Raw genomic sequence first — 27149 nt, forward strand, 5'->3', positions numbered from 1 at the left:
GCTCTGCCTTATTACAGACCAATTCAGACCTTGTCGATCACCCCGTGCCCCTTATAAATCTCAACGTTCATCCTATACATTATACTACACTATACACTACACAGCTGTCAACCCCTTATCAGTGCCCTACCTTATTACAGACCAATTTCAGACCTTACTGATCACCCCGTGCCCCTTATAAATCTCAACGTGCATCCTATACATTATACTACACTATACACTACACAGCTGTCAACCCCTTATCAGTGCCCTACCTTATTACAGACCAATTCAGACCTTACTGATCACCCCGTGCCCCTTATAAATCTCAATGTTCATCCTATACATTATACTACACTATACACTACACAGCTGTCAACCCCTTATCAGTGCCCTACCTTATTACAGACCAATTCAGACCTTACTGATCACCCCGTGCCCCTTATAAATCTCAACGTTCATCCTATACATTATACTACACTATACACTACACAGCTGTCAACCCCTTATCAGTGCCCTACCTTATTACAGACCAATTCAGACCTTACTGATCACCCCGTGCCCCTTATAAATCTCAACGTTAATCCTACAAAGTCCCATCACAAGGAAGAAACACAAACAAATCGACACAGATTTTTATTGTTGTTTGCCCGTATTGAAACGGCTGTACGCCCGTACGGGCCTGAGAACTCACTTTGCCTGCGCAAAGACCACGACGGGGTAAAAGCGTGATGGGCTTCTACAGCTCCGCAATAGTCGAGTGTGAATAGTCGCCTAATAGTCGCTATTGGCTATCAGAGGTTCTCCCCAACAACCAGTCAAACAACGTGTGGGCGGTCATCTTAGGTAGGGGGGGGTGTGTGGTGGATTCTCCCTTACCAAGATGGCAACCCCCCTCCCACCACGAGTCACGTGGTGTTGATATTTTGTGGGTGTTTTTTAATTGGTCAGCTCCATTGCACGTGACATTGAACTTTATTTCATAGCCCGGAGTAAGGCCCATGGTAAATAGCATAGACTAGATAAGGCGCTGCTGCGTTTCAGATTATACCAAGCATAGCCCGGAAGAGGGGGATGAAAAGCATCAAAACTCAAGACGCGCTGAATAAATGTAGCGAATTTGTTTGATGTTTAATTATTTCATCCATAGCGACAAGAAGCAAGAGGGGCTCACTGGCGTTAGTGAAAGGTGGAGTTTGCTGTGTACCCCCCTAAATTAAAACAATTTAAGTTCGCCGGTGGCATTCACCCCTCCATCGCCCGCTGCTCGCGTTGGTTTCGCCCACGACCCTCTCCCTCCACCACCGAAGAGTCGCGTTTTGGCGGGAGAAGGCGGCTGTGTGTTCTGAGGAGACTAACAACCAGCACCACCATCACCACAACATCTATAATCGTAAGTATAACTACTACTATAATAACAACATCTACAATCATAACTATAACACTAATAATAACATCAACAACTTACAACAGCAATAATATAAACAATTACAATAGTAAAAACATGAACTGCTATAATAACTAATACTGTAATATCAACAACTACTACGACTATAATAAAACAAAAACGTGAACGAGAGCGGGCGACACAACAACGAGGGCGGTGAGTGAGAGAGTGGAGCCGACCTCTCGCCCTCACAGCCTGAGGCCCACAAAGACGCGCGGGCTCTGTCAGCCTCACGCAGCCCGTCAGGGAGACTACACGGGGAGACATTTGTGTTGTGTCTGTGTCTCTGTGTGTGTCTCTGTGTGTGTCTCTGTGTGTGTGTGTCTCTGTGTGTGTCTCTGTGTGTGTGTCTCTGTGTGTGTCTCTGTGTGTGTGTCTCTGTGTGTGGGTGTGTGTGTCTCTGTGTTGTGTCTCTGTGTGTGTGTCTGTGTGTGTGTCTCTGTGTGTGTGTCTCTGTGTGTGTGTCTGTGTGTCTCTGTGTGTGTCTCTGTGTGTGTCTCTGTGTGTGTCTCTGTGTGTGTGTGTCTCTGTGTGTGTCTCTGTGTGTGTCTCTGTGTGTGTGTCTCTGTGTGTGTCTCTGTGTGTGTGTGTCTCTGTGTGTGTGTCTGTGTGTGTGTGTCTCTGTGTGTGTGTCTCTGTGTGTGTCTCTCTGTGTGTCTCTGTAAGCCTCACGCAGCCCGTCAGGGAGACTACACGGGGAGACATTTGTGTTGTGTCTGTCTGTGTGTGTTGTGTCTGTGTGTGTGTCTGTGTGTATCTGTGTGAGTCTCTGTGTGTGTGTGTCTCTGTGTGTGTGTGTCTCTGTGTGTGTGTCTCTGTGTGTGTGTCTCTGTGTGTGTCTCTGTGTGTGTGTCTCTGTGTGTGTAAGCCTCACGCAGCCCGTCAGGGAGACTACACGGGGAGACATTTGTGTTGTGTCTGTCTGTGTGTGTCTCTGTGTGTGTGTCTCTGTGTGTGTGTGTCTCTGTGTGTGTGTCTCTGTGTCTGTGTGTGTATCTGTGTGAGTCTCTGTGTGTGTCTCTGTGTGTGTGTCTGTGTGTGTGTGTTGTGTCTGTGTGTGTGTCTCTGTGTGTGTGTCTGTGTGTGTGTGTCTGTAAGCCTCGCGCAGCCCGTCAGGGAGACTACACGGGGAGACATTTGTGTTATGTCTGTCTCTCTGTGCGTGTCTCAGTGTGTGTGTGTCTGTGTGTGTTGTGTGTCTCTGTGTGTGTGTCTCTGTGTGTGTTGTGTCTGTTGTGTCTGTGACTTTAATGCCCGAGTTGGTCATGATACTGGCACCTGGTCTGGAGTGAGTGGAGGGCATGGGCCAGATCAGCTCAATAGCAACGGTAGGAGGCTGCTAGATTTTTGTGCAGCCCATGGGCTTGTAATTACCAACACGCTGTTCCGGCATCGGCGCATCCACACAACATCATGGATGCATGCCGGGTCCAAGCAAGAACAGCTGCTGGACTACATAGTGACGGACGAGCGGATGCGAGCCCATGTCCTTGACACCAGGACCTACCGTGGAGCTGATCTGCCCTCTGACCATCGACTAGTCATCTGTAAGATGCGCCTGCCATTCTACCACTCCGGAGGTGGGTGTACACCCAGGACCCAATTCCGACCTAAAGTGGCCTGGTCTCAGTTATCTGATGAAAGTTGCAAGCGAGAATTTCATCATCGCTTGCGGCTGGGATTGGCATCGTTCCCGACTCCTCCTGATATCGAGGGTAAATGGGCGAGGTTTAGGACTGTGACTCATGCAGCTGCAATGGCTGCTTTGGGTACGCGGTCCAGACCTCCCCAGAGATCCTGGCTGACAGAGGAGGTGTTCAGGATGGTTGAGAAAAAGCGACAGGCCCACTGTCATCGGCTACAGAATCCCACGTCAGAGAATGAGGCTTACCGCAGCCTTCGCTCGGAGGTTCGGAGAGCCGTGAGGCGCTGCAAGGATGGGTGGTGGTCGCGGGTTGCTGAGGAGATGGAGTCTGCCTCAGTGGCCCGTGATCACAAATCTCTATTTAACTCCATCAAAAAAGTAACCTGCAGCACCACACCTATTACCATCATTAGGGGAAAAAACGGTGATCCAATCTCCGACCCCCAGGAACAGGTTTGCAGATTTGCTGAGCATTTCTGTGAGGTCCTGGGGGAGGGAAATACCTCAGCCAGGAAAACATCGTGGCACAAAGTGAGGATGACCCTGCTAAGGCTGCGGTGCCTCAAATATTGGAAGAAGTCACCCCCTGTGAGTGGCTGGCTGAGGTGCCATCTGTTGAGGAAGTACTGAGGGCGATCCGGAGTCTGAGACCAGTAAAGGCAGCAGGCAGAGATGATCTCCCAAGTGAAATGCTGAGGGAGGGTGGCGTTTGTGCACAGACTGCCCTATATGACATCATAACAACAGTCTGGACCACTGGACGGGTTCCGCAGGATTGGAAGGATTCCCTGGTGGTCCCCCTCTTTAAGAAGGGGGACCGCACAGACTGTAACAACTACAGGGGCATCTCAATCCTCAGTGTGCCGGGAAAGGTCCTGGCAAGGATTATTCAGCATCGCCTTGCCAGGCACGCTGAGGAGAGGCTTGCGGAGCCCCAATGCGGCTTCAGGAAAGGGCGGTCCTGCACAGATGCCATATTTTCTGTCCGTCTGCTACAGCAGAGATGTAGGGAATTCCAACAAGACCTACATTTCTGCTTTATTGACCTGGTCAAGGCCTATGATACCATCAGTAGGCCTGGGCTCTGGGTCGTTCTTCGTGCTTTTGGAGTACCTGACCCTCTGCTCACGATCATTAAGGACCTTCATGATGGTGAGCGGGCCCGGGTAAACTACGTGGCCGGGAGTCAGAGCCATTCCCTGTACACCTTGAGGTGCGACAGGGGCAAGTGCTGTTAAGTGCTGTTAGCGAGTAGCAGCACCTATGAAGGCTACCGGCACTGTGGCACACGAGGGGGCGGGTGGCCAGCACCAGGCCCGGCCGCCTTTGTCTCCCCCAGTGCTAGCGATGTGCACCGCTCTACTACACCGCTACACCGGCTACTTATTTGCGGCTGAGTCGAACTGGGGGAGTCCCAGGACCGGTTCAGATAACGGCCGTCACTGGGTGTGGGTTGAGTCGCGAGCGGGAGACAAACTCCCCAAACACCACCACCACCGAGAGAGAGGGGGGGGGCACAGGGGGGTGAATGAGAGGGGGGCCCCAGGGGGTGAATGAGAGGGGGAACCCAGGGGGTGAATGAGAGGGGGTGGGGACCCCAGGGGGGTGAATGAGAGGGGACCCCAGGGGGGTGAATGAGAGGGGACTCCAGGGGGTGAATGAGAGGGGGTGGGGACCCCAGGGGGGTGAATGAGAGGGGACCCCAGGGGGTGAATGAGAGGGGACCCCAGGGGGGTGAATGAGAGGGGACCCCAGGGGGTGAATGAGAGGGGACCCCAGGGGGTGAATGAGAGGGGACCCCAGGGGGGTGAATGAGAGGGGACCCCAGGGGGTGAATGAGAGGGGACCCCAGGGGGGTGAATGAGAGGGGACCCCAGGGGGTGAATGAGAGGGGACCCCAGGGGGTGAATGAGAGGGGACCCCAGGGGGGTGAATGAGAGGGGGTGGGGACCCAGGGGGGTGAATGAGAGGGGACCCCAGGGGGGTGAATGAGAGGGGACCCTGGGGGGTGAATGAGAGGGGACGCCAGGGGGTGAATGAGACGGGACCCCAGGGGGGTGAATGAGAGGGGCCCCAGAGCGGTGAATGAGAGGGGGGGGGACCCCCGTTACCTGAGACTGTTGCTCTGTGATCAGCGCCACCGCCGCCACCGCCAGCAGCAGCAGCAGCATCACGCGGCGCTCCATCAGCCTCACCCACGGGGTTCTCTCTTCAGTGCCACACTCACTGATGCTGCTGCTCATGGCGACATTAAGCAGGAAGTGACATTATCAGGTGACATTAAGAAGGAAGTGACATCGTCAGGCGACATTAAGAGTAAAGTGACATCATCAGGCGACATTAAAAGGGAAGTGACATTTTCAGGCGACATTAAAAGGGAAGTTACATCATCAGGCGATATTAACAGGGAAGTGACATCAGGCGACATTAAAAGGGAAGTGACATCATCAAGCGACATTAAAAGGGAAGTGACATCATCAGGCGACATTAAGAAGGAAGTGACATCATCAGGCGACATTAACAGGGAAGTGACATCATCAGGCGACATTAAAAGGGAAGTGACATCATCAGGCGACGTTAACAGGGAAGTGACATCAGGTGACATTAAAAGAGAAGTGACATCATCAGGCGACATTAAAAGGGAAGTGACATCATCAGGCGATATTAACAGGGAAGTGACATCTTCAACAGGTGACATTAAGAAGGAAGTGACATCATCAGGCGACATTAAGAGTGAAGTGACATCATCAAGCGACATTAAAAGGGAAGTGACATCATCAGGCGACATTAAAAGGGAAGTGACATCATCAGGCGACATTAAGAGGGAAGTGACATCATCAGGTGACATTAAGAAGGAAGTGACATCATCAGGCGACATTAAAAGGGAAGTGACATCATCAGGCGATATTAAGAGGGAAGTGACATCATCAGGTGACATTAAGAGGGAAGTGACATCGTCAGGCGACATTAAGAGGGAAGTGACATCATCAGGCGATATTAACATGTAAGTGACATCATCAGGCGATATTAACATGTAAGTGACTACGAGATTACGAGTTAAATGTTCTTGCTGTGGTTTTCACACCTGACGGTGATTGCTTGTGTTGCGGTCGAAACGTCTTAAGAATTTTATTGTTTTATGTTTTTATTATTTTATTGTTTCCCTTCTACGTGGTGACTTTACCGAAAGAACAAATAATATGAATCGCTGCAGTCACGAAATATTTAAATAATTAAATAGAATCACAAGAGATTGTGTTGCGTGCAAAAGAGAGTCGCGTAACCGATCACTCAGAAGTGGGACCTGCGCCTTTAGTGGCACCCCGACGTGAAACGAGCACACGGCACCAACTGTCCCCACCTGAAACGGAACGGGGTTTTACAATCGATGCACGTGCAACTAGTCTAAATGATTGTTGCGCACAGGAGTGCTTCAGGAGAGCATCAGCGAGGTTTTACTGTTCCTCCTCCACTGGAGGGGCGCAGGCTACAGCACAGCGGTTTACCACCAGGCACTCCGTAGTTTGGGTTGTGTGGACACAACATCGCAGGGCTGTGAGACTTCTTGAAGGAGGAGATGTGGCACATCAGCCTGTTGATGTTTTGATTTAAAGCTTTCCTTACTGCAGTAATTCATATTCTTAGCGCTTTCGGTAAAGTCACATTGAAGGGAAACAATAAAATATATATTGTGTTTTATATATATTTTATTGTTTCCCTTCAACGTTACTTTACCGAAAGAGCTAAGAATATGAATTACTGCAGTCACGAAAGCTTTAAATCAAGAGTCCATCTATGTTCTGAAAAGAGGAGGGGGGAGACGAAAAATTAATTTATGCTGTCTGAAAGCCACCGTAAGCGTGAATAATCAATTAAGACTTGAAATGGTTTATCAAATCCTTCCAATGATTGCTAAGCCAGAGTCCATCTTCTCGGTTTAAATTGTCTCTGTGTTTGTATATGTGGATAGCCTCATGAACAAATCTCTCATGGTAGCCAGATGGATTGCAAAGAACCTCTGTCTTGGAGAATTCAATGTCATGTGAGCCTACTGAATTATAACAGTGATCTGCCATGGCCGAGGTGTTGGTCCTACTGTGTTTAAGGTCTGCTTTGTGTTCACGAATGCGGTCCGAGACATGGCGTTTGGTTTCTCCAATGTAACTACTACCACAGAGGCAACTTAGTTTGTAGACACCAGGGTACTGTATGTCGTGATAGCGAACTAATGCGTATAACGCTCCCACATTTATAATGAACTTAGGTGGGTGACCACTTGATTCCCATGTCACAGGGCTATACCTAATACATGAAAACTTGAAATGAAACTTGAAATAACAGACTGTTGAGGCAATTGCTGTTGGCGAGTAGCAGCGTCTATGAAGGCTGGCACAGCACACGAGCAGTGCGTGGCCAACAGCAGGCCCGGCCACCAGAGACCCACAGGGACACACAGAGACCGACAGAGACACACAGAGACCCACAGAGACTCACAGAGACCGACAGAGACACACAGAGACCCAGAGACACCCACAGAGACATACAGAGACCAACAGACACACAGACACTCACAGAGACCCACAGGGACACACAGAGACCCGTAGAGACCCGTAGAGACTCATAGAGACCCATATAGACCCAGAGTGACTGAGACTCGTAGACACCCATAGAGGCTCAGGGACTCACAGAGACCAATAGAGACACCATCACCACAACCATCATCACAACCATGATCATCACCACCATCACAACCACCACCACGATCACACTGCACCAGGTACTCATTTAAAGCTATGCCGACCCATGGAAAGCGGTTTAAATATTCGGCACCGTTATTGGTTGTGAGTGGGGAGGAATTGAACTCTGTTCACTGGGTTCGCAACACAGCGTTGCAAGCCACCACACTGCCGCTCCCCATTAGGACGACGCGCACGGCATTGACAACCTTGATGCTTCCGGTTGCTTGCGATGAAGTGACCGGTTGGCTCAGCCTGCCAAGAGCACCGAGCTGTACCGCTGAGACCATGGGTTTGAAATTCAGGCAACTTGCTTGTGATTTTAAACCAGGTTTCTCAAGCGTATTGCATTTGGCTAAATTCCAGCTGAGAATGAAAATATCAGTTTCACTCTCTTACGTGAAACATTTTTCTCGGTGGCAGGGCGTGTGGGGAGGTGCTGCTCATGACTGTTTGGGGGGGGGGGTAGTGGTGGCACGTGGCCCCCCAATGATCCGATCAAGATCCCTCATTTCGATCGGATCATTGGGGTTTACAGTGAGGGAAAAAAAGTATTTGATCCCCTGCTGATTTTGTACGTTTGCCCACTGACAAAGAAATATAATTTTAAGAAATATAATTTTAATGGTAGGTTTATTTGAACAGTAAGAGATAGAATAACAACAACAAAATCCAGAAAAATGCATGTCAAAAATGCTATAAGTTGATTTGCATTTTAATGAGGGAAATACGTATTTGACCCCCTCTCAATCAGAAAGATTTCTGGCTCCCAGGTGTCTTTTATACAGGTAACGAGCTGAGATTAGGAGCACACTCTTAAAGGGAGTGCTCCTAATCTCAGCTCGTTACCTGTGTAGTGGGTTCCAGGACACGGAGACGGCAGAATAGAAGCAGCACTATTTATTTAAACCTTAACAAGGGTTACACTATAAGGGGTAGCGGCCCCTCCACCCGTATAACTCAGGAACACACCCCAGGCTCTCTAGCCTAAGCTCTAGGCTCCCAGTTCCTCCTGGTAGGGCTCTAAGGGAGGCTATCAGATCCGGCCCTGGTTAGGCACAGATCTCGGCACCCCGCCGACCAGACCGGCCCTTAGAAGGACTCTGACTCTGGGGCTCTGGGGCTGCACCACTGGCTTGCTGTGCCGGCCCTGAAAAGGGCAGCGGTCACAGAAGTTCCAGGGTCTCACCTAGCTGGCCTTCTTTCTTCACTGGTTGCTTCAGCCTCGGGCCCCACACTCTGCCCCGAGCTCCCTGGCTCCCCGCACATTATACCCACTGGAGCCTTAGCGGACGTTGTTGTAGCCACCAAGGTGTGGGTGAACCACACCTTCCCGTGCCATGTGTTTATTCCCCATAGCACCCCTACATCACCCCCTCCCGTGTAACCCGCAGCCGTCCCGGCTGCAACAATACTCGAACAATAAACACAACAAACCCCCACCCGTGCGTGCCTCATAAGAACGAACACCCCAATAAATAACCCAACCCACCTATACAAAATTACACTATATACACATATACATTGTACCCCCCCATCAACGCAGCAAGAAAACTTAACAGTGAACAACAAGAGTAACAAGAACCATTATTACAACAAGCGGCGCATTTTGGCACGAGTCCGTTTTGCGGGTCCATCGTAGGGGGAGGGTCGGGTCGGCCCGGCAGTGGGCACCGGCTGTGCAGGTGCACCGTCTTCCGTCACCCAGGAAGGGCAAACTCCGTCCCCACCGGGTGGCGCAGGCGCGCTGGAAGCCGTCATTCTTGAGGCGCCTGAAGGTGGAACAGTTAGCGAAGCATCAAGGGCAGGTGACGAAGACGCCGTCCGGGAGTCAGCGGACACATCACATGCTCGGCCCGTGTAATGTGGTGGAGGGACGCGCGGCACCACAAACGGCTTCAGACGCGAGGGGTGTACGTACCAGCGGTGTTTCCCCCACTGGATACGAACGCACTGCGGCCGCATAACCTTCACAATAACCACAGGGCCCCTCCAAGGCCGCAACAATTTCGCCGAGGTCGCCAACGGCACCTGAGGGCAGTGCAGCCAGGCTTGATCGCCTGGTTTCCACGCATGTGTGCGTGATTGGCGCGATCGCAACCTCTCGTTGGCCTTCTGCCGAGAGGAAGAGTTTTGGGCCACTGCCTCCCGCGCCTCGGTCAACCTCAGGATATTAAATTTAACGTGGTCGGCCAATTTAGATTTTCTGCTGGTTTCTGAGACGCGGAGCTGAGTTGCAATTGGTGGGTCAACGTCGCGACCGTACATCAAAAAGAACAGCGAGAAGCCGGTTGCCGCGTGAGGAGCCATTCTATAGGCGGCCAAAACCCCCGGAATGTGAAGGTCCCAATCGGTTTGGGAGTCACACACCTGGTGACACAACATAGATGTAAGCATCCTATGCAGCCGCTCCACCATGCCATCGGTTTGTGGGTGATAGGGGGAAGTGCGAATCTTTTTCGTACCAAGAAACGCACACACCTCGTGCAGAAGGACGCCAGAGAAGTTCTTCCCTTGGTCAGTCAGCAGCCGTTCGGGAGCACCCTTGTCGAGGACATAGCCCTGGACAAAGGCCTCGGCAACGGCTGCTGCTGACTGGTTAGCGAGAGGCCATGCCATAGGCCATCGGGTGAAATATTCCACGCCAACCTGCAGGTACTTGTTACCCCTAGGGGTCGCAGGGATGGGCCCCAATATATCGAGTGTGACGAGTTCGTTAACCCGAGAGACCGTGATAGATTGTAGCGGTGGGCAGGCGCCTTTCGCTGGTGGTTTTCGTTGGGCGCACTGAGTGCATGCACCCAGGAGGTCATCCACATCCCTTGCCATACCCGGCCAGAAGAAATCCAGCTGGAGCACGGCAAGGGTCTTGTGGGTCTCCAGGTGCAAAAGCCGCTCGTGTGCGGTCCAAACGGCCTTACCCCGCAAAGCGGATGGCACCACAAGCCTGTGACGGCAGGCCCTCCCATCCCAATGCATTAGGAGCCCCTGGAGCAGCCCGTACGAATCAATCCCCGCGACCCCCCGCACGGAACCCCCTGCGCGACGACGCAACGCGAGGAGGGATGCGTCCTCCATCTGGAGGCGCCCCCATTCCGCAATGGACAACCCCAGCAAGGAGTCCGCACCTCCCTCCCCGACAGGACCCTCAGGCAAGGGGTCCTCAGTGGCAGCAGCGAGAACCGGGATATCTAAGGGGGAGCTATCCTCTTGCGGCTTACAACGCCCCGATCCCCTGAGACAAGCGCAATCTGAGGCGGGCGGCAGGCGAGACAGCGCATCCGCATTAGTGTGCCGAGCACCCTTCCGATATGTGGTCGTGAAATCATAATCCTGAAGGATTTCGAGCCATCGGGACAATTGCCCCGAAGGCTGCGTCACCCGCAAGGCATATTGTAATGCCGCATGGTCCGTACGGACAGTGAAATGCCGACCGTACAGGTATGGGCGATACTGTTGCATAAAAAATACAATAGCCAAGAGTTCCCGACGCGTGACGCAGTATCTCTGTTCCACCGGAGACAAAACCCTACTGCCATAAGCCACGACGCGTTCCACACTACAGATCACCTGTGAGAGCACACCCCCAATGCCCGCATTGCTGGCGTCTGTATCGAGCAGGAAGGGTTCCGAAAAATCGGGGTAGCTCAATGGAGGGGCCCGCACGAGAGCGTCGCGAAGGGAACAAAAAGCGACCTCCTCCTCCTGGCCCCAGTGAAATTTCACTCCCTTCGCCGTCAGAGCGTGTAAGGGCTTAGCAATGGTCGCAAAATCCGCGACGAACCGCCGGTAATAAGACGCAAATTCAATGAAACTCCTGACCTCAGCCACCGAGGTGGGGGTTGGCCAGGAGCTGACACACTGCGTCTTTGCGGGATCGATGGATATGCCCGAGCGGCTGACGATGTGCCCCAAATAGCGTACGGATTCCCGTAGCAGGTGGCACTTTTGTGGCTTAAATTTCAAATTCGCAGCACGCATTTTGAGGAACACGGCGCGCAAGCGCAAAAGGTGTTCGTCAAATGTCTTGTTGAACACGATGACGTCATCCAGATAGATCAAACAGACGTTCCACTGTAAGCCAGCCAAAACCAGTTCCATAAGGCGCTGAAATGTCCCCGGAGCGGAGTGTAATCCCATAGGTAACCAGTTAAATTGGAATAGGCCATGTGGTGTGCGAAACGCAGTCTTTGGCTTGGACTCATCATCCAATGGGAGTTGCCAGAATCCGGATAACAAGTCCAACGTAGAAAAAAAACGTGCGCCAGCCAGAGCATCCAGAGATTCGTCCATCCGGGGAAGTGGATACGCGTCGGCCACGGAGATCTTATTAAGGCGGCGAAAATCCACACAGAATCACAAGGACCCATCGCGCTTTTTGACAAGCACTATGGGTGCTCCCCATGGACTGGTGGAAGGGGCTATAATGTCTGCAGCCAGCATGTCATCCACTGCCGATTTGACATGATCTTTTTCGGCCGGACTTAACCGAAAAGGATTCTGGCGTACCGGGGCATTGTCACCCGTGTCAATGTGGTGATGCAACAATTTCGTGCACCCAATGTCATATTTGTGTTTACTAAAGACATCGGAAAATTCCGTCAGAAGGGTGCGTAGGCCGGCACGCTGGGAGTCGGACAGATCACTTGTGCCCGAACATAGTGCGTCCATCCAACTATCGTCCCCCTCAGAATGCGGTTGAGCCAGAGGATCGGTCCCCACATTACCCATAACCGTGTCTACCACGGGGACCGGCGTCGCGTGCGTGAGCACAGTTCCCTGAGGAACGACGGCCGTCTGTACGCCAACGTTAAGGACGAGGATAAACGGGTCATCGCTCCCCTTAACGAGCGTTTAAGCGGCCACCAGATCCAGCCCGTTTTCCCCAGCCCTCGAGGGCCCTAATAGAATTCCCTGGTCCAGAACACCAGGCACGAAAGGCCGACGCAAGCGAAGGGGCACGAGCATTTGCGCCCCGGGAGGTACACGCACCGTCCGAGTGACGAACGCTTGTATCGACGCGCACGCTGCCCTTGAGGTGACAGGGGAAGGCAGGAATGTTACCCGTTGGCCCGAGGGAAGCTCGATGCAACCCTGATCAATTAGAATTTTAATCGGCATTTTGCCCAAAAAGTCCGTCCCCAACAAGCACGGAACCGCCAGCGAGGACGAGACTAATATCGGCCCGGAGAGTTTGATATCGCCAATGCAAATTTGTGCTCGAATTTGGCCTATGATACCCAGCGAACCCCCGTTCGCTGCGTAACACGGAACGGTGACTGGGAGCAAGGGGCGGCTTTGAACGGGAAGAATATTATAAATCAAGTCTGACACAATGGTCGCCGAAGCTCCCGTATCGACGAGGATACGCACCTCGACCCCGTCAATGCGACCCGCGACCACGGACGAGCCTGCCAACGCAGCAACAATGCGGTGGGCCAATTCCGTCCACTGCCCTGGCCCGAGCACCCTCTCGACCCCGCCGCCACCCAACTAACCAATGGGCGTACCCCGAGGCCCGTACACCGAAACGCGCGAGGTGGGGACAGGTGTGTGCACAGGCTGAGCATGTGGGGTGCCGCGACTTGCCGGGTTGCGATGCGGAGGCCTGTAGGCTGGAGCGCCGTCCGACCGTCCCGGCTGTCGTTGACGAGGCGCCTGGCATTCCGCAGCCACGTGGCCCTTGCGGCCACAGTTGTAGCACGTGATGAGCACCTTGGGGTGCTCCTGGCGATCCAGTGTTGTCCCAGCCGGCCTCCCTCCGGATCTCCACTCCACCGGGCGACCCGCCGCGAAGACCTCCTCGGAGGGGGGGATGGTCGGCGTCCCAGCGCACACCGCAGCTGCGCCCTTGGGGACGAGAGGTGATCGACGCTGCGCTATCAGGTGCGCGTGGATGTGTCTTGCTGCCCGCAAGTAGCACATGTCCGCGTCGTCCTCTGCGACGATGACGATCTGTAGCTCCTGGGCCAACGCCAGGAGCGTCTCCGTCACCATCGCGTCCACCCCTTCGCCGTCCATCCGCGGGAAAGCCGCTTTTGCGAGGGCCAGGAGAGCCGTGCGATACGCCAGCGGTGGCTCCTTTTGGCCCCTGCACCGCTCGTGGAAGAGTTTGCGGCAGTCCGACGATGGCCCGTAGGCTATGGTGAGGACCTGGAGCGCCGACTGTAGCGTAGATCGCGTTGATCTGGGAGCTGTGATGAGCGTAGCAAGGGCGTCATCGTCCAGCATGGCCGGTAGCGCACTCAACGTCTCGTTGTCCATCCAGCCGGCCATCTCTTGATGAGCGAGAAAGCGGCGTTGAAAGGCCCCCCCAGTCGCCGCCGTCTGAAACGAACTCCTTCAACACCGGCAGGCGTTGTTGAAATGATGGCTTCGTCTCTGAGAGGTGCCGCGCGCCATCTCCGGCCTCCCCGCCGGTGTTGGAGGGGCTGGGGACACCCATCGGCGGTCGCGCAGGTGATGACGATGCGCCCGCCTTTTGGTCCTGACAGCGGGCGTCCGTTGGTGATGACGTCACCACCGCTGATTGGCCCACAGCGTCCACGTCGAGCTGCGACCCTCCAATCGCCGTGGCGGACACTGTCATGGCGGCAAATCCGAAATCTGGTGGCTGTGTTTCGGCGGGAATGGCCGTTGAACGGCGTTCGTCTCTCTGCCGCCTTTGCGCCCGCAGCTCCGCGCGGTTGATTTCCTCCAGCGTGGAAGCCGCGGCATACAGCAGCTCAGCCAGTCGAGAGTGAGCTGCCTGCAACCCGTCCTCCATCGGCGGCCACTCCTCCAGCGGCGGCTGCTGTTGGGGCGTCTGGGGCATCCCAGGATCGTCGGCCGCGGCCTCTGGCGCAATCCCAGGCGAGCCGTCCTCCTCCTGGGGTGCCTGTGATCGGTTTGTACTCCTTGTGTTCATTTTAAGACTACTTCTGACACCAGTTGTAGTGGGTTCCAGGACACGGCAGAATAGAAGCAGCACTATTTATTTAAACCTTAACAAGGGTTACACTAGAAGGGGTAGCGGCCCCTCCACCCGTATAACTCAGGAACACACCCCAGGCTCTCTAGCCTAAGCTCTAGGCTCCCAGTTCCTTCTGGTAGGGCTCTAAGGGAGGCTATCAGATCCGGCCCTGGTTAGGCACAGATCTCGGCACCCCGCCGACCAGACCGGCCCTTAGAAGGACTCTGACTCTGGGGCTCTGGGGCCGCACCACTGGCTTGCTGTGCCGGCCCTGAAAAGGGCAGCGGTCACAGGAGTTCCAGGGTCTCACCTAGCTGGCCTTCTTTCTTCACTGGTTGCTTCAGCCTCGGGCCCCACACTCTGCCCCGAGCTCCCTGGCTCCCCGCACTTTATACCCACTGGAGCCTTAGCGGACGTTGTTGTAGCCACCAAGGTGTGGGTGAACCACACCTTCCCGTGCCATGTGTTTATTCCCCATAGCACCCCTACACCTGTATAAAAGACACCTGTCCACAGAAGCAATCAATCAATCAGATCCCAAACTCCCCACCAGTCAACGCCCTACCTGGTTGATTGACGTTGAGAGACCACGCCCACACACGTGATCGTCTAACGTGGTAGATTCCCACGTCTACACAGTCGGAATCGATTAATGAAGGTTCATTTTAGACCACTGTTGATTCCCATGTTATCCCAATACAAATCGATTTTTTTTAGCCTAAGCCACAATTAATCGATTCCAATGTTATCCCAAAGGAAATCGACTCATACATCCGTAACTCTACTATAATCGATTCCTAATGTTATCCCATTAGGAATCGGCACGAGTATAGTTAATCGAAATTTAAATCGATTTTCTCTGCAGGTGACTTGGCGTGGAGTGAATGGGGATGCGGAACTCTTCGTCCTGCACCTCGTCACGTGGTGAAGCAGCCTCGTCACGTGGTGCAGCAGCCTCGTCACGTGGTGCAGCAGCCACGGTGAGCCGAGCCGATCGACATCGGGTGCCAGGTTGTGGTGGACGTGGGGAGCGGTGGTGCAGTGGTTAGCGCACTGTGTGTGTGTGGGGAGCGGTGGTGCAGTGGTTAGCGCACTGTGTGTGTGTGGAGCGGTGGTGCAGTGGTTAACGCACTGTGTGTGTAGTGGAGAGCGGTGGTGCAGTGGTTAGCGCACTGTGTGTGTAGTGGGGAGCGGTGGTGCAGTGGTTAGCGCACTGTGTGTGTGTGGGGAGCGGTGGTGCAGTGGTTGGCGCACTGTGTGTGTGTGGGGAGCGGTGGTGCAGTGGTTAGCGCACCGTGTGTGTGTGGGGAGCGGTGGTGCAGTGGTTAGCGCACTGTGTGTGTAGTGGGGAGCGGTGGTGCAGTGGTTAGCGCACTGTGTGTGTGTGGGGAGCGGTGGTGCAGTGGTTAGCGCACTGTGTGTGTGTGGGGAGCGGTGGTGCAGTGGTTAACGCACTGTGTGTGTGTGGGGAGCGGTGGTGCAGTGGTTAGCACACTGTGTGTATGTGGGGAGCGGTGGTGCAGTGTTTAGCGCACCGTGTGTGTGGGGAGCGGTGGTACAGTGGTTAGCGCACTTTGTGAGTGAGTGTGGGGAGCGGTGGTGCAGTGGTTAGCACACTGCGTGTGTGTGGGGAGCGGTGGTGCAGTGGTTAGCACACTGTGTGTGTGTGGAGCGGTGGTGCAGTGGTTAGCGCACTGCGTGTGTGTGGGGTGCGGTGGTGCAGTGGTTAGTGCACTGTGTGAGTGAGTGTGGGGAGCGGTGGTGCAGTGGTTAGCACACTGTGTGTGTGTGGGGAGCGGTGGTGCAGTGGTTAGCTCACTGTGTGAGTGTGTGTTGAGTTTGTGTGCGTTGGGGTGGTAGCTGTGAACACAGTGGGGACTGTGGTTAGTAGTGAGTAGTACATTATTATACAGCAGTGCCTTAAACTTGTTATTAGATTCAAGTATAACGTTGCAATGACTATTGTTTGCTAAACATAACTTAACATTTTTAATGACTGAGTTGAGTTTATGCGTGCGCTGGGGTGGTAGCTGTGAACACAGTGGGGACTGTCTGTGTACTCAGTAGTGAGTAGTTCATTATTATACAGCAGTGCATCTCATACACACACACACATCTCATACACACACACATCTCATACACACACACATCTCATACACACACACGCATCTCATACACACACACACATCTCATACACACACACACATCTCATACACACATGCATCTCATACACACACACACATCTCATACACACACACGCATCTCATACACACACACACTCGCATGCATCTCATACACACACACAAAGACAAAGACCCCCGTATAGCCTCAACAGACTCGGGGCAATGGCTGGGAGCCAACACCTATGAAGGCCGGCCCAGCACACGATGGGGTGGGTGGCCAAACACCACGCCCGGCCGCATTTGTCTCCCAAGTGGCGATGTTCACACCCTGCACCAAGTACTCATTTAAGGCTGAGTTGACTTCAAAGACGGAAACAGGAATACTTCTTCACAATTATGGCAAATCGCCTGATGAAGCTGGTTGTAATAATCAGTGAAACGTCATACTCTAATGGTAAATGTTCTGGGTTTACTATCCAATACACCAGTGTGCTGAAGCAGTAACTAATTGGCACGTTTTGTTTACGTGAAATATGCTCTGACTTTAACATAGCTATTTCTGTGACCAGTTACAAGCTAATCACTCAGCTATTTCAATGCTAAATTCTATGCTAATTCCTTTGTCAAGGGGTACCTCTGCAGATGTGTATACTTTAACTTAGCTATTTCAATGAGCCATTTCAATGCTAAATTATATGCGAATTCCTTTGTCAAGGCGCTTTGTGTTTTTCTTCTCACACAGCTTAAAGGTCGTGATCTAAGCGTGGCTTCTCTCACTCCAGCGCTGTCCTCCAGACAGTCTCGTCCCTTCACCTGATGAAGGCCGCTTGTGTTGTGGCCGAAACGTCGTGATTTTTTGTTATTTTATTTTCACCTACGTGACTTTACCCAATAGAACCAAAGAGTATATTTTATACTTTTTGCATTGTTTACAGTCTGGAAGCTACCCACATGGGAAATTTAAAGTTGTTGCATGTCGGGAAGTATGCTAAACATTTCGAACAGACACACATAATCACAAATTTCCCTTTTATATATACAGACGAAGGGGTGGGTGACAGCACCACGCCCGGCCGCCTTTGTGTCCCCAGTGGCGATGTTCACACACCACAGCAATTACTCGTTTTAGGCTGAGTCGATCTAGGGGAGGCCCAGGAGCGGTTGAAATAATCGTCACCGGTGGTGGCAGTGAGCGGGAATTGAACTCGGGTTGCCGGGTTCGTAGCGCAGTGCGCTAACCACTACACTAATTCGTTACGCTTCCACATGCGTGGATCACGTGACAGATTTGACGTCACAGCTCACTTGCCGTGCAAAAAAATGCATTATTGAGCTCCCCCCCCCCCTCCTCCCCCCAGAAAAAACACAAAAGTGTATTTTAATATTTTTTGCGTGGTGTACAGTCTGGAAAGTACCCACATGGCAAATTTCAAGTTTGTTGCATGTCGGGAAGTACGCTAAACATTTTTAACAGACACACATAATCACAACTTTGCCTTTTACATATGTATGGAGATAATTTCGGCCAGGGCTGCCCTGTGTCAGCGACTCTGAAAAACCTGCTGACACCCGGCACACCACGTCCCGTGTGTACCTTTCGCTATCGCCGTGGCTACCGGGGCTGTGCTGCCCACTCCACTTCGCACCAGCGACCCGGAAAATATTCAGTGACAGATTAAGCCCTGATTATTATTCACACAATTACACATCCAGTGGAATTTGAACACGTGATTTTGTGCTTACGGGACAAGGTGTTTACTCGGTGGGCCATAGCTGCAGCTCCCCAATGCTGCATAAACCCATGGTTCTTGTTATAATTCCAGTTACAGTAATGCTACTTTATCAGGCACTGGCTGTATTTCCACTGAAATACACAAGGAGAATTCTCTGTTATTACGAATCTTATATCTGACATGTTTAAGTGGTGCTTTTCTGTTCGGTGAAATGTGTTGCTATTAAATGTGATGCGAGCAAAGAGACGTGTTTATTGATCGCTGATCGATCGATTGACTTCATGGCCAAGCGGTAGCGCGTTGCAGATGTTTGTGGTACGAGTCCCACGACCGCCCCGGTTAACGCTGTGGGTGTATGAACTGTAAATATTGCGCACTGTCTGCTTCACAGTCGGATGCTAAAGATCTCGGAGATGTAATTTAAATAAGTAGTATGCCACGTGTGTCGGCACAACTCTGTAAATGCGACAACTACTGTGGGCTGTCCGTGAAGCGTAGCGCCTCCAGGGTGTAGCCTCGTGTGTACTCTGAGCTTGTTTCGCACCGTACGTAGCCAACCGTGCTCATCGGAGGCGCCTTGCGCTGCACGAATGGAGCGAACGCCAACGTGCACTCGCAAAACCCAAAAGCTTTTTGATTGCCCTCGTTTTGTCCGTTGAAGACGATGCAAGCCGCGCCGCAGGACGATGGCCGCGAGCACGAGAAGCCGTGCCTCAGCGAGTCCCGCGCGGCGGAGCTGGTGGAGCGCCTCTACGGGGTGAGCGTGGCGGGGGTGAGCCCGCTGGCGAGCTACGTCGACCAGAACTACCGCGTGCTGGCGCGCGACGGTCGCCAGTTCGTGCTCAAGGTCACCAACACGTGGGACAGCCAGCGGCCGCAGATGCTCGAGGTGCAGATGGCTATGATGAGGTTCCTGCGGGAGAGGGGCTTCCCATGCAGGAGGTGGTGGACAACATCAGCGGGAAGATCATGTCGCTCGAGAGCATCGGTGAGCTGCGCCTGCGTGGGTCCCGGGAGCAGAGACATTGGAGAAGAGATGTACATAATACTAAATCTTGTTCTACTTGATGTGCGTCTCCATCTCCCTTTGTCTCCCCCTACATGCTAAGGCCTCGGCACAGAGACCCTATCTCTCTGTGCTCCGTACGTTGTGTCTCTCTTTGTGTCTCTGTGTGAACTCCCTTCTACTTAGGTGTCTGTATATATATCTGCGGTTCTATGTTTCCTCTCTCTCTCTTAAATTTAGCTCTTCTATGCCTGATGATGATTGCTTGCGTTGCAATCGAAACGTCGTATGCTATTATGTAATTTTATTATTATTTCTTATTTCTACGTGACTTTACTGAAAAAAACCAAAGAGTCATTCCTGCAGTCACGAAAGTGACAAATCAAGTTTAATAGATGTACAGTGCAGTACAATTGATTTTGCTGCAACTGAACTCTGGCCCCCACAACATAGCACCACGCAGCAGCCTGTGATGCCTGTTTAATGCACGATTGTCACCCATAGAAGCCCTAATCCAGGCTCAACCTGCTTAGCTTTCAGATCTTATGATAGGGCACATTCCAGGTGATTTAGTCATAGGCTGATAGTAATCATACGAACACAGCATTGGTTTATACTTGCAAAGACAACGATCAATATCCGAGCATGAGGCGGTGGTATAATACTGGGTCGCACTCCACTGACGATAAGTGATGTAAAAGGATCATACTTTTTAGTTTTTGTGAGGTTGGTGGATGTAACGCACTGCTTGTTGGTACTGGCCCAAGGTCCACATTGTGATATTTTGTAAATTCTTCATATATATTAAAAAAACAATGTTTGGTGTGTGGGATGAAACTGGAATGACTGCTCACAGCAAAGCCACACGGACGAGACGATAACATCTGTGGTGAGAGATCAGAAGCACACTTGCTGTTTTCTCATCTACTGACCTGCAGGTTGGTAGATATAATGTTTGTACAGTTCACCGACGCCGCCATTCGCCAACTGCACAGTGTGTTCCACCTCCCCACACCTCCGATGAGCACGGTTGGCTACGTACGTATGGTGCGAAAGAATTTCAACATACTTACAAAACCTAAATCGTAATTTTTGTTTCTGCTTATCTTCCCACGAGACCCTGAGAAGCAAACGTCAAACTCTTTGCATCGAGTTCCGGATTGGCTGACAAGGGGAACACGTCAAACCAAAACCATGTATTACATGAACAAGCATAGACGGGAAAGATATGTCACAAGCGATATATTGTAGAGATATGAGAGAGATTTATTCATGATAAAGGTTTTTGGGTGAGATCGCGTTATTTATAAATGTGTCATAACCCTCCACCACCCGACATAGCCAAACAGTAAAAAAATGTGTCACGTTGACAACAGACAAAATAGTTCACTACTTTAGCCCACCGGTGTGATGAAGAGTGAATCCACAACATTTACAATATTTGAATACGACGTTTCGCTGGTAATTACATCCAGCATCATCAGGCAATTCGCCAGAATGGTGAAGCCCTCACTTGCTCCTGGTCTTAAATAGAGCAGCAGGGTCATGTCATCATTTAACTCATTCAGAGAGAGATTTAATCAGAAATATGATATTTATATGGAAGAGATAGGAGAAAGATCTATCCGCAAGAGGAGAGATTTAGAGAAATGCAAACATGTCGATACAGAGCTTATCTCTCCCCCACACCCACTTCGACCTGCATCGCATCACTTCTATTAATATTATTATTATTGTAATCATCATCGTTACACTTGTTTTCACAGCAGAGCCTCACTGAATATCGGGAGGGTCTTGTCAAACTTTTCAGTTGGGGGGCGGGCGTGGGGGCGACGGTTGTCGTGTGTAATTTCAAGTGAGTATTGCTGACTGAGACATGTACTTAATTAGTTCCTGTAAGGCGTGGCGGGATAGTTGTCCTGTAGACCAGAATGAATTAATTTTGGTGGTTCGGGCTTGGCCCACGGGCTGTAGTTGGGACAACACTGGGCTGCTAAACATTTGTAAAGCAAAGTGCTTCATAGCTCATCAGATTCCTCCAGTAAAAGTACATATTCTGATTATAATGCCTGGGCTAGCAGCGCTCCTTTAAACCCAGGCTCGGGGTTCATCGCGTGAGCTGACATCACCGCCCAACGCCGTGTTTGGAATGCGAAGATCACGGAAAGCCGCTGACCCTTATATTTACGTGATGGAACGAGCGATAAAAGTCGCCTCCTGATGCAGATGGGCCCCCATTCACCCTGCTCCTAAGTAATTTGCTCAAGCTGAACCCAGGGAATTCAGCTAGACTCGTGTGCTGACGTATCCATTCTGGCCCGAACCTGGGCGAATTGCCCGCGGTTCCGGTCAGCGTGCGCTAAGGCACGAGGGTTGCATGCCACGTTGCAACTTTGGCCGATGCCTTACGCATGGGTGTGGCGAGGTATTATTCCTCTCAAATGCTTTATTTAGCTATAGCGGTTTAGACAACAAGGCCATATAGGAATGCGAATTTCGGAATGCGTTCGTGTTATTAATTTCTGCGTTAATAGTACCGTGAAAGAAAGTCATGAGAAAAAAATCACTCCAATTTACTATTTTTTTTGGGGGGGGGGGGGGAACAGAAATACTCGTTTCAAGTTGCTTGAGAGATTGGCGTTTTAAAGACTACACGAATTTTATGTGCGTTATATATCGGACTTGGCACGTTCATTATTGTTATTAACCATTTAATGCTGAGCAGCAAATTGTCGCTTAATTTCCTAAAAAAAGAATAGTAGCCTTGGCTATCAGTTGAGCAATTCATTAGAGACCCTGTGTAGTATAGCACGTGGGTAATGAACACAGGGCGCAAAGTGGTGAGTTGACACTTTGGCCAGACCTTGGAGGTTCCGATATCAGCTTCCGAACAGCTTTTTATGTTCCAGCAAAAGGAAGCGACGGTGAGATTTCACTAACCGTGGTGACCTCTTGACCTCGGTGGCGACTCCTGCTGTGAATTCTCAGACTGCGGCGAAGGAGAGAAGGAGTTCAACGTGCGGCTGCTCACGAACCTGCCCGGCGTGCTGCTGTCCAGGGTGCTGGTGGATGGCAGCCTGTACTACCAGGTGGGCAAGCTGGCAGCGAGCATCCACCAAGCCCTGCAGCAGGTACGAGCGCACGAGCGCCTCTTGACAGGTGACGTGAGACTGCAGGGATTCATATTCTTGTTGCTTTCGGTAAAGTCACCACGTAGAGGGGGAAACAATAAAATAATAAAAAATATAAAACAATAAAATTCTCACGACGTTTCGACTGCAACACAAGCAATCGTCATCAGGTGTGAAAACCACAACAAGGAAATTTGAAAAAAAAAATTATTGCTGTGGTTTTCACGCCTGATGATGATTGCTTGTGTTGCAGTCGAAACGTGAAAATTCTATTGTTTATATTTGTTTTATTTTATTGTTTCCCTTCTACGTGACTTTACCGAAAGAAACAAGAATATGAGAATATTCGCCAAAGTAAAAAGCCAAAAAAGAAATAACTCGCAAATTACTTCATTGGGAAATGCGGAGCGATAGTTTCCCCAACCCCTTACTGCGACAATCTTAAAAAAAAACTCTTGAGTTTCGGCGAGCCTTTTCTCTCGGTAAGCAAGTGTAATGTGACGTAACGAGCCCACTTGCTCGGAACGTACGCAGCTGTTCATAATTAGCAACGTGAGAGTCCTTCCAAGTGATCGAATGACTGGTTTTCAAGCGGCGTATTTTTGGTTTAACATGTAGGCTTTCGAGACCAATATTATTCATAATAAAGGTTTTTGGGTTAGATCGCGTTTATTTATAAATGTGTCGTAACCCTCCACTACCCGACACGGCCAATCAGCAAAAAAAGTGTCACGTTGACAAAAAGACAAATAATTCACTACTTTAGCCCACCGGTGTGTTGAAGAGTGAATCCACATTTACAGTTTGAGTACGACGTTTCACTGGTAATTACATCCAGCATCATCGGGCAATTCTCCAGAATGGTAAAGCCCTCGCTTGCTCCCGGTTTTATATAGAGCAGCAGGGTGACGTCATCACTTAACTCATATCAGCTTCAGTGATTAGAGGCGGAGGGGGGGGTATTGTAATTATATAATCGATTAGTAATCAGTCATTGGTTATGATTAGTAATGAGTTGTAGATTAGTAATTCTTTCCATCAAAATGTAATGTGTATTATTTAATAATATGCTTCCAGGCCGCACTAAGCCTGTAGCTGTCAGAGCGATTAAAGTTATTCTTGTTCCTCTCAATTTCAATGGATTCTCAAATTAGTCTTTGCCAGTAATAATTAGTTTTACACACCACTGCAACGTTGTCAAAGTCAATTCAGTGTCCTTGTTGACAAGCATGTTCTGCCACTGCCGACAGTTGTGTTTGAGATAATTTAATATTTCTCTGATGTTCTTTTAGTCTTACGCTGATGTTACGTCCCGTCTGTCCAATGTAGCAGCTGCCACATAAACAATGAATCCGATATACACCTTCTGTTGATAATTTAGGTAATGCGTCTTTAGTCCCAGATGCTAGTTTTTTTTTATTTTGTGTACTGTACCAAATCTTGCTTTTGCAAAACACGGGCTAATTTGTCAGTTACTCCCGAGATATATGGATTTTTTATTGTTTTAACAATCTGGTCGCTTTCAGCAGTATTGCTTTGCAATCGTGATTTGGCATTCAGTGCTCTGTTAATTTGAGCATTATTGTAGCCATTCTGTCATAGTGCGTCTTTAACGTGGTTAACCTCTCTCACTAGACTCTCACCATCTGACACTGTTTTAGCCCGATGTATGAGCGTCTTGATAAGAGAGGATTTCTGAGCTGGATGATGATGTGATTCTGCATTCAGATAGGTATCAGTGTGCGTTTGCTTTCTGTAAACGCTGTGTGTTATTTTACCGTTTAGGCCATGTCCAAGCAAAATATCTAGGAATGGGAGTGTGTTATTCACCTCCATTTCCATGGTGAATTGGATGGCCGGGTTTTGTGCATTGAGATGATTTAGAAAATCATTCAGTGTATCTTTAGCATGTGGCCAGACAACCAAAGTGTCACCCACATATCTAAACCAAAAGGATGGTTTTAATGTGCTCGAGGCAAGTGCTCTTATTTCAAAGTTTTCCATGTACAAATTTGCTGTAGCAGGGGATAAAGAAGAACCCATTGCTGCTCATTCCTTTTGTTTAAAGAAATTCCCTCTCCATAAGAAGTAAGTGTTATTTAAACAATGGCCAGCAAGTTTCGGAATATCTTTTGGTAAACCGGTATTCTTTACTAGTGTATCAAGTAATTTAAGCGATTCGTCCACTGGAACCTTAGTGAATAGAGAAATCACATCAAAACTTACCAGAATATCATCAGGAGTAAGTTTAATATCTTTAAGCACATTCACAAGATGTTCTGAATTTATTTTTTTATGAATGAAGATGTCCTACCGATGTAGGGCTGTATTTGTTGGGTTATATATTTTGCTAATTGATATGTGGCAGAGCCAATTGTACTGACTATGGGTCGTAATGGGATGCCGATTTTATGAATCTTTGGTAGCCCATAGATTCTAGGTGGTTTTGAGGCCCTTGGCTTAATTTGGTATTGCTCATTTTTAGGGATTAATGAATTTGCAATTATTGCAGTGGTCTTACGTTCTAAAGTATTAGTTGGATCTCGTTTAATTTTAATGTAGGTACTTTCCTCTAGTAAATTTCTAATTTTATTATCATAATCGGCTCGTGACATCACTACAGTAGTGCGGCCTTTATCAGCTGCTAGGATTTGGATATCCTTGTTTACACGCAGCTCTCTTAAGGCTTTTGCCTCGTTAGAGCTAATATTTACTTTTGGAACTTTGCTATTCTCAATTATTTTAGCAATCTCATGTCTAGTCATCTCTGCCTCATTATGTGGAAGGAGTCTAACTGCTGATTCTACCTCAGCAATTATCTCATCCACTGGAATTGTGTGTGGGGTAACGGCAAAGTTAAGGCCTTTAGAAAGGATAGAGACCATGTCACCGGTTAATACAGTGTTAGTCAAGTTCAGTACGGTTTTGTTTTTAAATTTTTGGTTTTCAGTAGGGATTTGTTTATTATGTAGTCTAGAAAATGTATTAATTTGGTTAGTTTTTGTTAGTTTAAACACATTATGAACCGATTGTTGTGTTATGTTATCGATTATATTCCAATAATGCATAGATACACTATTGCTTATATCTAAGTGTAACTGCTTTAGCGATTCCGAAATGTAAGATAATTCACTCCTATTGTGCTGTATTCTCTCTATTAATAATAATTCGCTAGCTTTGTGTAGTATTTGGTTAGCTTTAGAAGACTTTATGTGATGTGTTATTTTAACTGCGTTTGGTATTACCTTTGAATCTCTGCACCTTTTGAGGAACGCCAGTGAAGATATCAATTTCATCCGCTTAATGCGGAGCTTCTCCAATTTTCTGGTTTTAAGAAAAGTATCCTCCCCATAGAAGTTAGTCAGTTTAACATGTAGGCTTTCGCGACCAATATTATTCATAATAAAGGTTTTTGGGTTAGATCGCGTTTATTTATAAATGTGTCGTAACCCTCCACCACCGGACACGGCCAATCAGCAAAAAAAGTGTCACGTTGACAAAAAGACAAATAATTCACTACTTTAGCCCACCGGTGTGTTGAAGAGTGAATCCACATTTACAGTTTGAGTACGACGTTTCGCTGGTAAATACATCCAGCATCATCGGGCAATTCGCCAGAATGGTAAAGCCCTCGCTTGCTCCCGGTTTTATATAGAGCAGCAGGGTGACGTCATCACTTAACTCATATCAGGTGCAGTGATTAGAGGCGGAGGGGGGGGTATTGTAATTATATAATCGATTAGTAATCAGTCATTGGTTATGATTAGTAATGAGTTGTAGATTAGTAATTCTTTAAATCAAAATGTAATGTGTATTATTTAATAATACGCTTCCAGGCCGCACTAAGCCTGTAGCTGTCAGAGCGATTAAAGTTATTCTTGTTCCTCTCAATTTCAATGGATTCTCTAATTAGTCTTTGCCAGTAATAATTAGTTTTACACACCACTGCAACATTGTCAAAATCATTTGACTGTCCTTGTTGACAAGCATGTTCTGCCACTGCCGACAGTTGTGTTTGAGATAATTTAATATTTCTCTGATGTTCTTTTAGTCTTACGCTGATGTTACGTCCCGTCTGCCCAATGTAGCAGCTGCCACATAAACAATTAATCCGATATACACCTTCTGTTGATAGTTAGGTAATGCGTCTTTAGTGCAAGATACTAGTTTTTGAATTTTGTGTACTGTACCAAATCTTACTGTAATGTTTTGCTTTTGCAAAACACAAAATAACACAGCGTTTACAGAAATCAAATGCACACTGATGCCTATCTGAATGCAGAATCACATCATCATCCAGCTCAGAAATCCTCTCTTATCAAGATGCTCATACATCGGGCTAAAACAGTGTCAGATGGTGAGAGTCTAGTGAGAGAGATTAAACACGTTAAAGACGC

General features: G+C 49.6%; 1 protein-coding gene across 3 annotated transcripts in view; it reads left to right on the plus strand.

Annotated features, from left to right (window-relative positions):
• Positions 1 to 1044: 1044 nt before the first annotated feature.
• The window catches only part of LOC142909675 (hydroxylysine kinase-like), a 31726-nt gene continuing 5621 nt past the window's right edge, over positions 1045 to 27149 (plus strand). Inside the window, exons 1-5 of one of the 3 annotated variants that reach the window (XM_076059795.1) lie at positions 1045 to 1372; positions 5207 to 5345; positions 15625 to 15739; positions 19277 to 19603; positions 22610 to 22752. In XM_076059795.1, coding sequence (XP_075915910.1) covers positions 19549 to 19603; positions 22610 to 22752 — 198 coding nt within the window. In that variant the 5' untranslated portion in view covers positions 1045 to 1372; positions 5207 to 5345; positions 15625 to 15739; positions 19277 to 19548. The remainder of the gene's footprint in view (positions 1373 to 5206; positions 5346 to 15624; positions 15740 to 19276; positions 19604 to 22609; positions 22753 to 27149) is intronic. The other 2 variants (XM_076059794.1, XM_076059796.1) reach the window with 2 other exon arrangements.

Source organism: Petromyzon marinus, unplaced genomic scaffold (assembly GCF_048934315.1).
Source record: "Petromyzon marinus isolate PM22_M1 ecotype Great Lakes invasive population unplaced genomic scaffold, UKy_Petmar_22M1.pri1.0 PM_G_Scaffold_130, whole genome shotgun sequence".
NCBI lineage: Eukaryota > Metazoa > Chordata > Hyperoartia > Petromyzontiformes > Petromyzontidae > Petromyzon > Petromyzon marinus.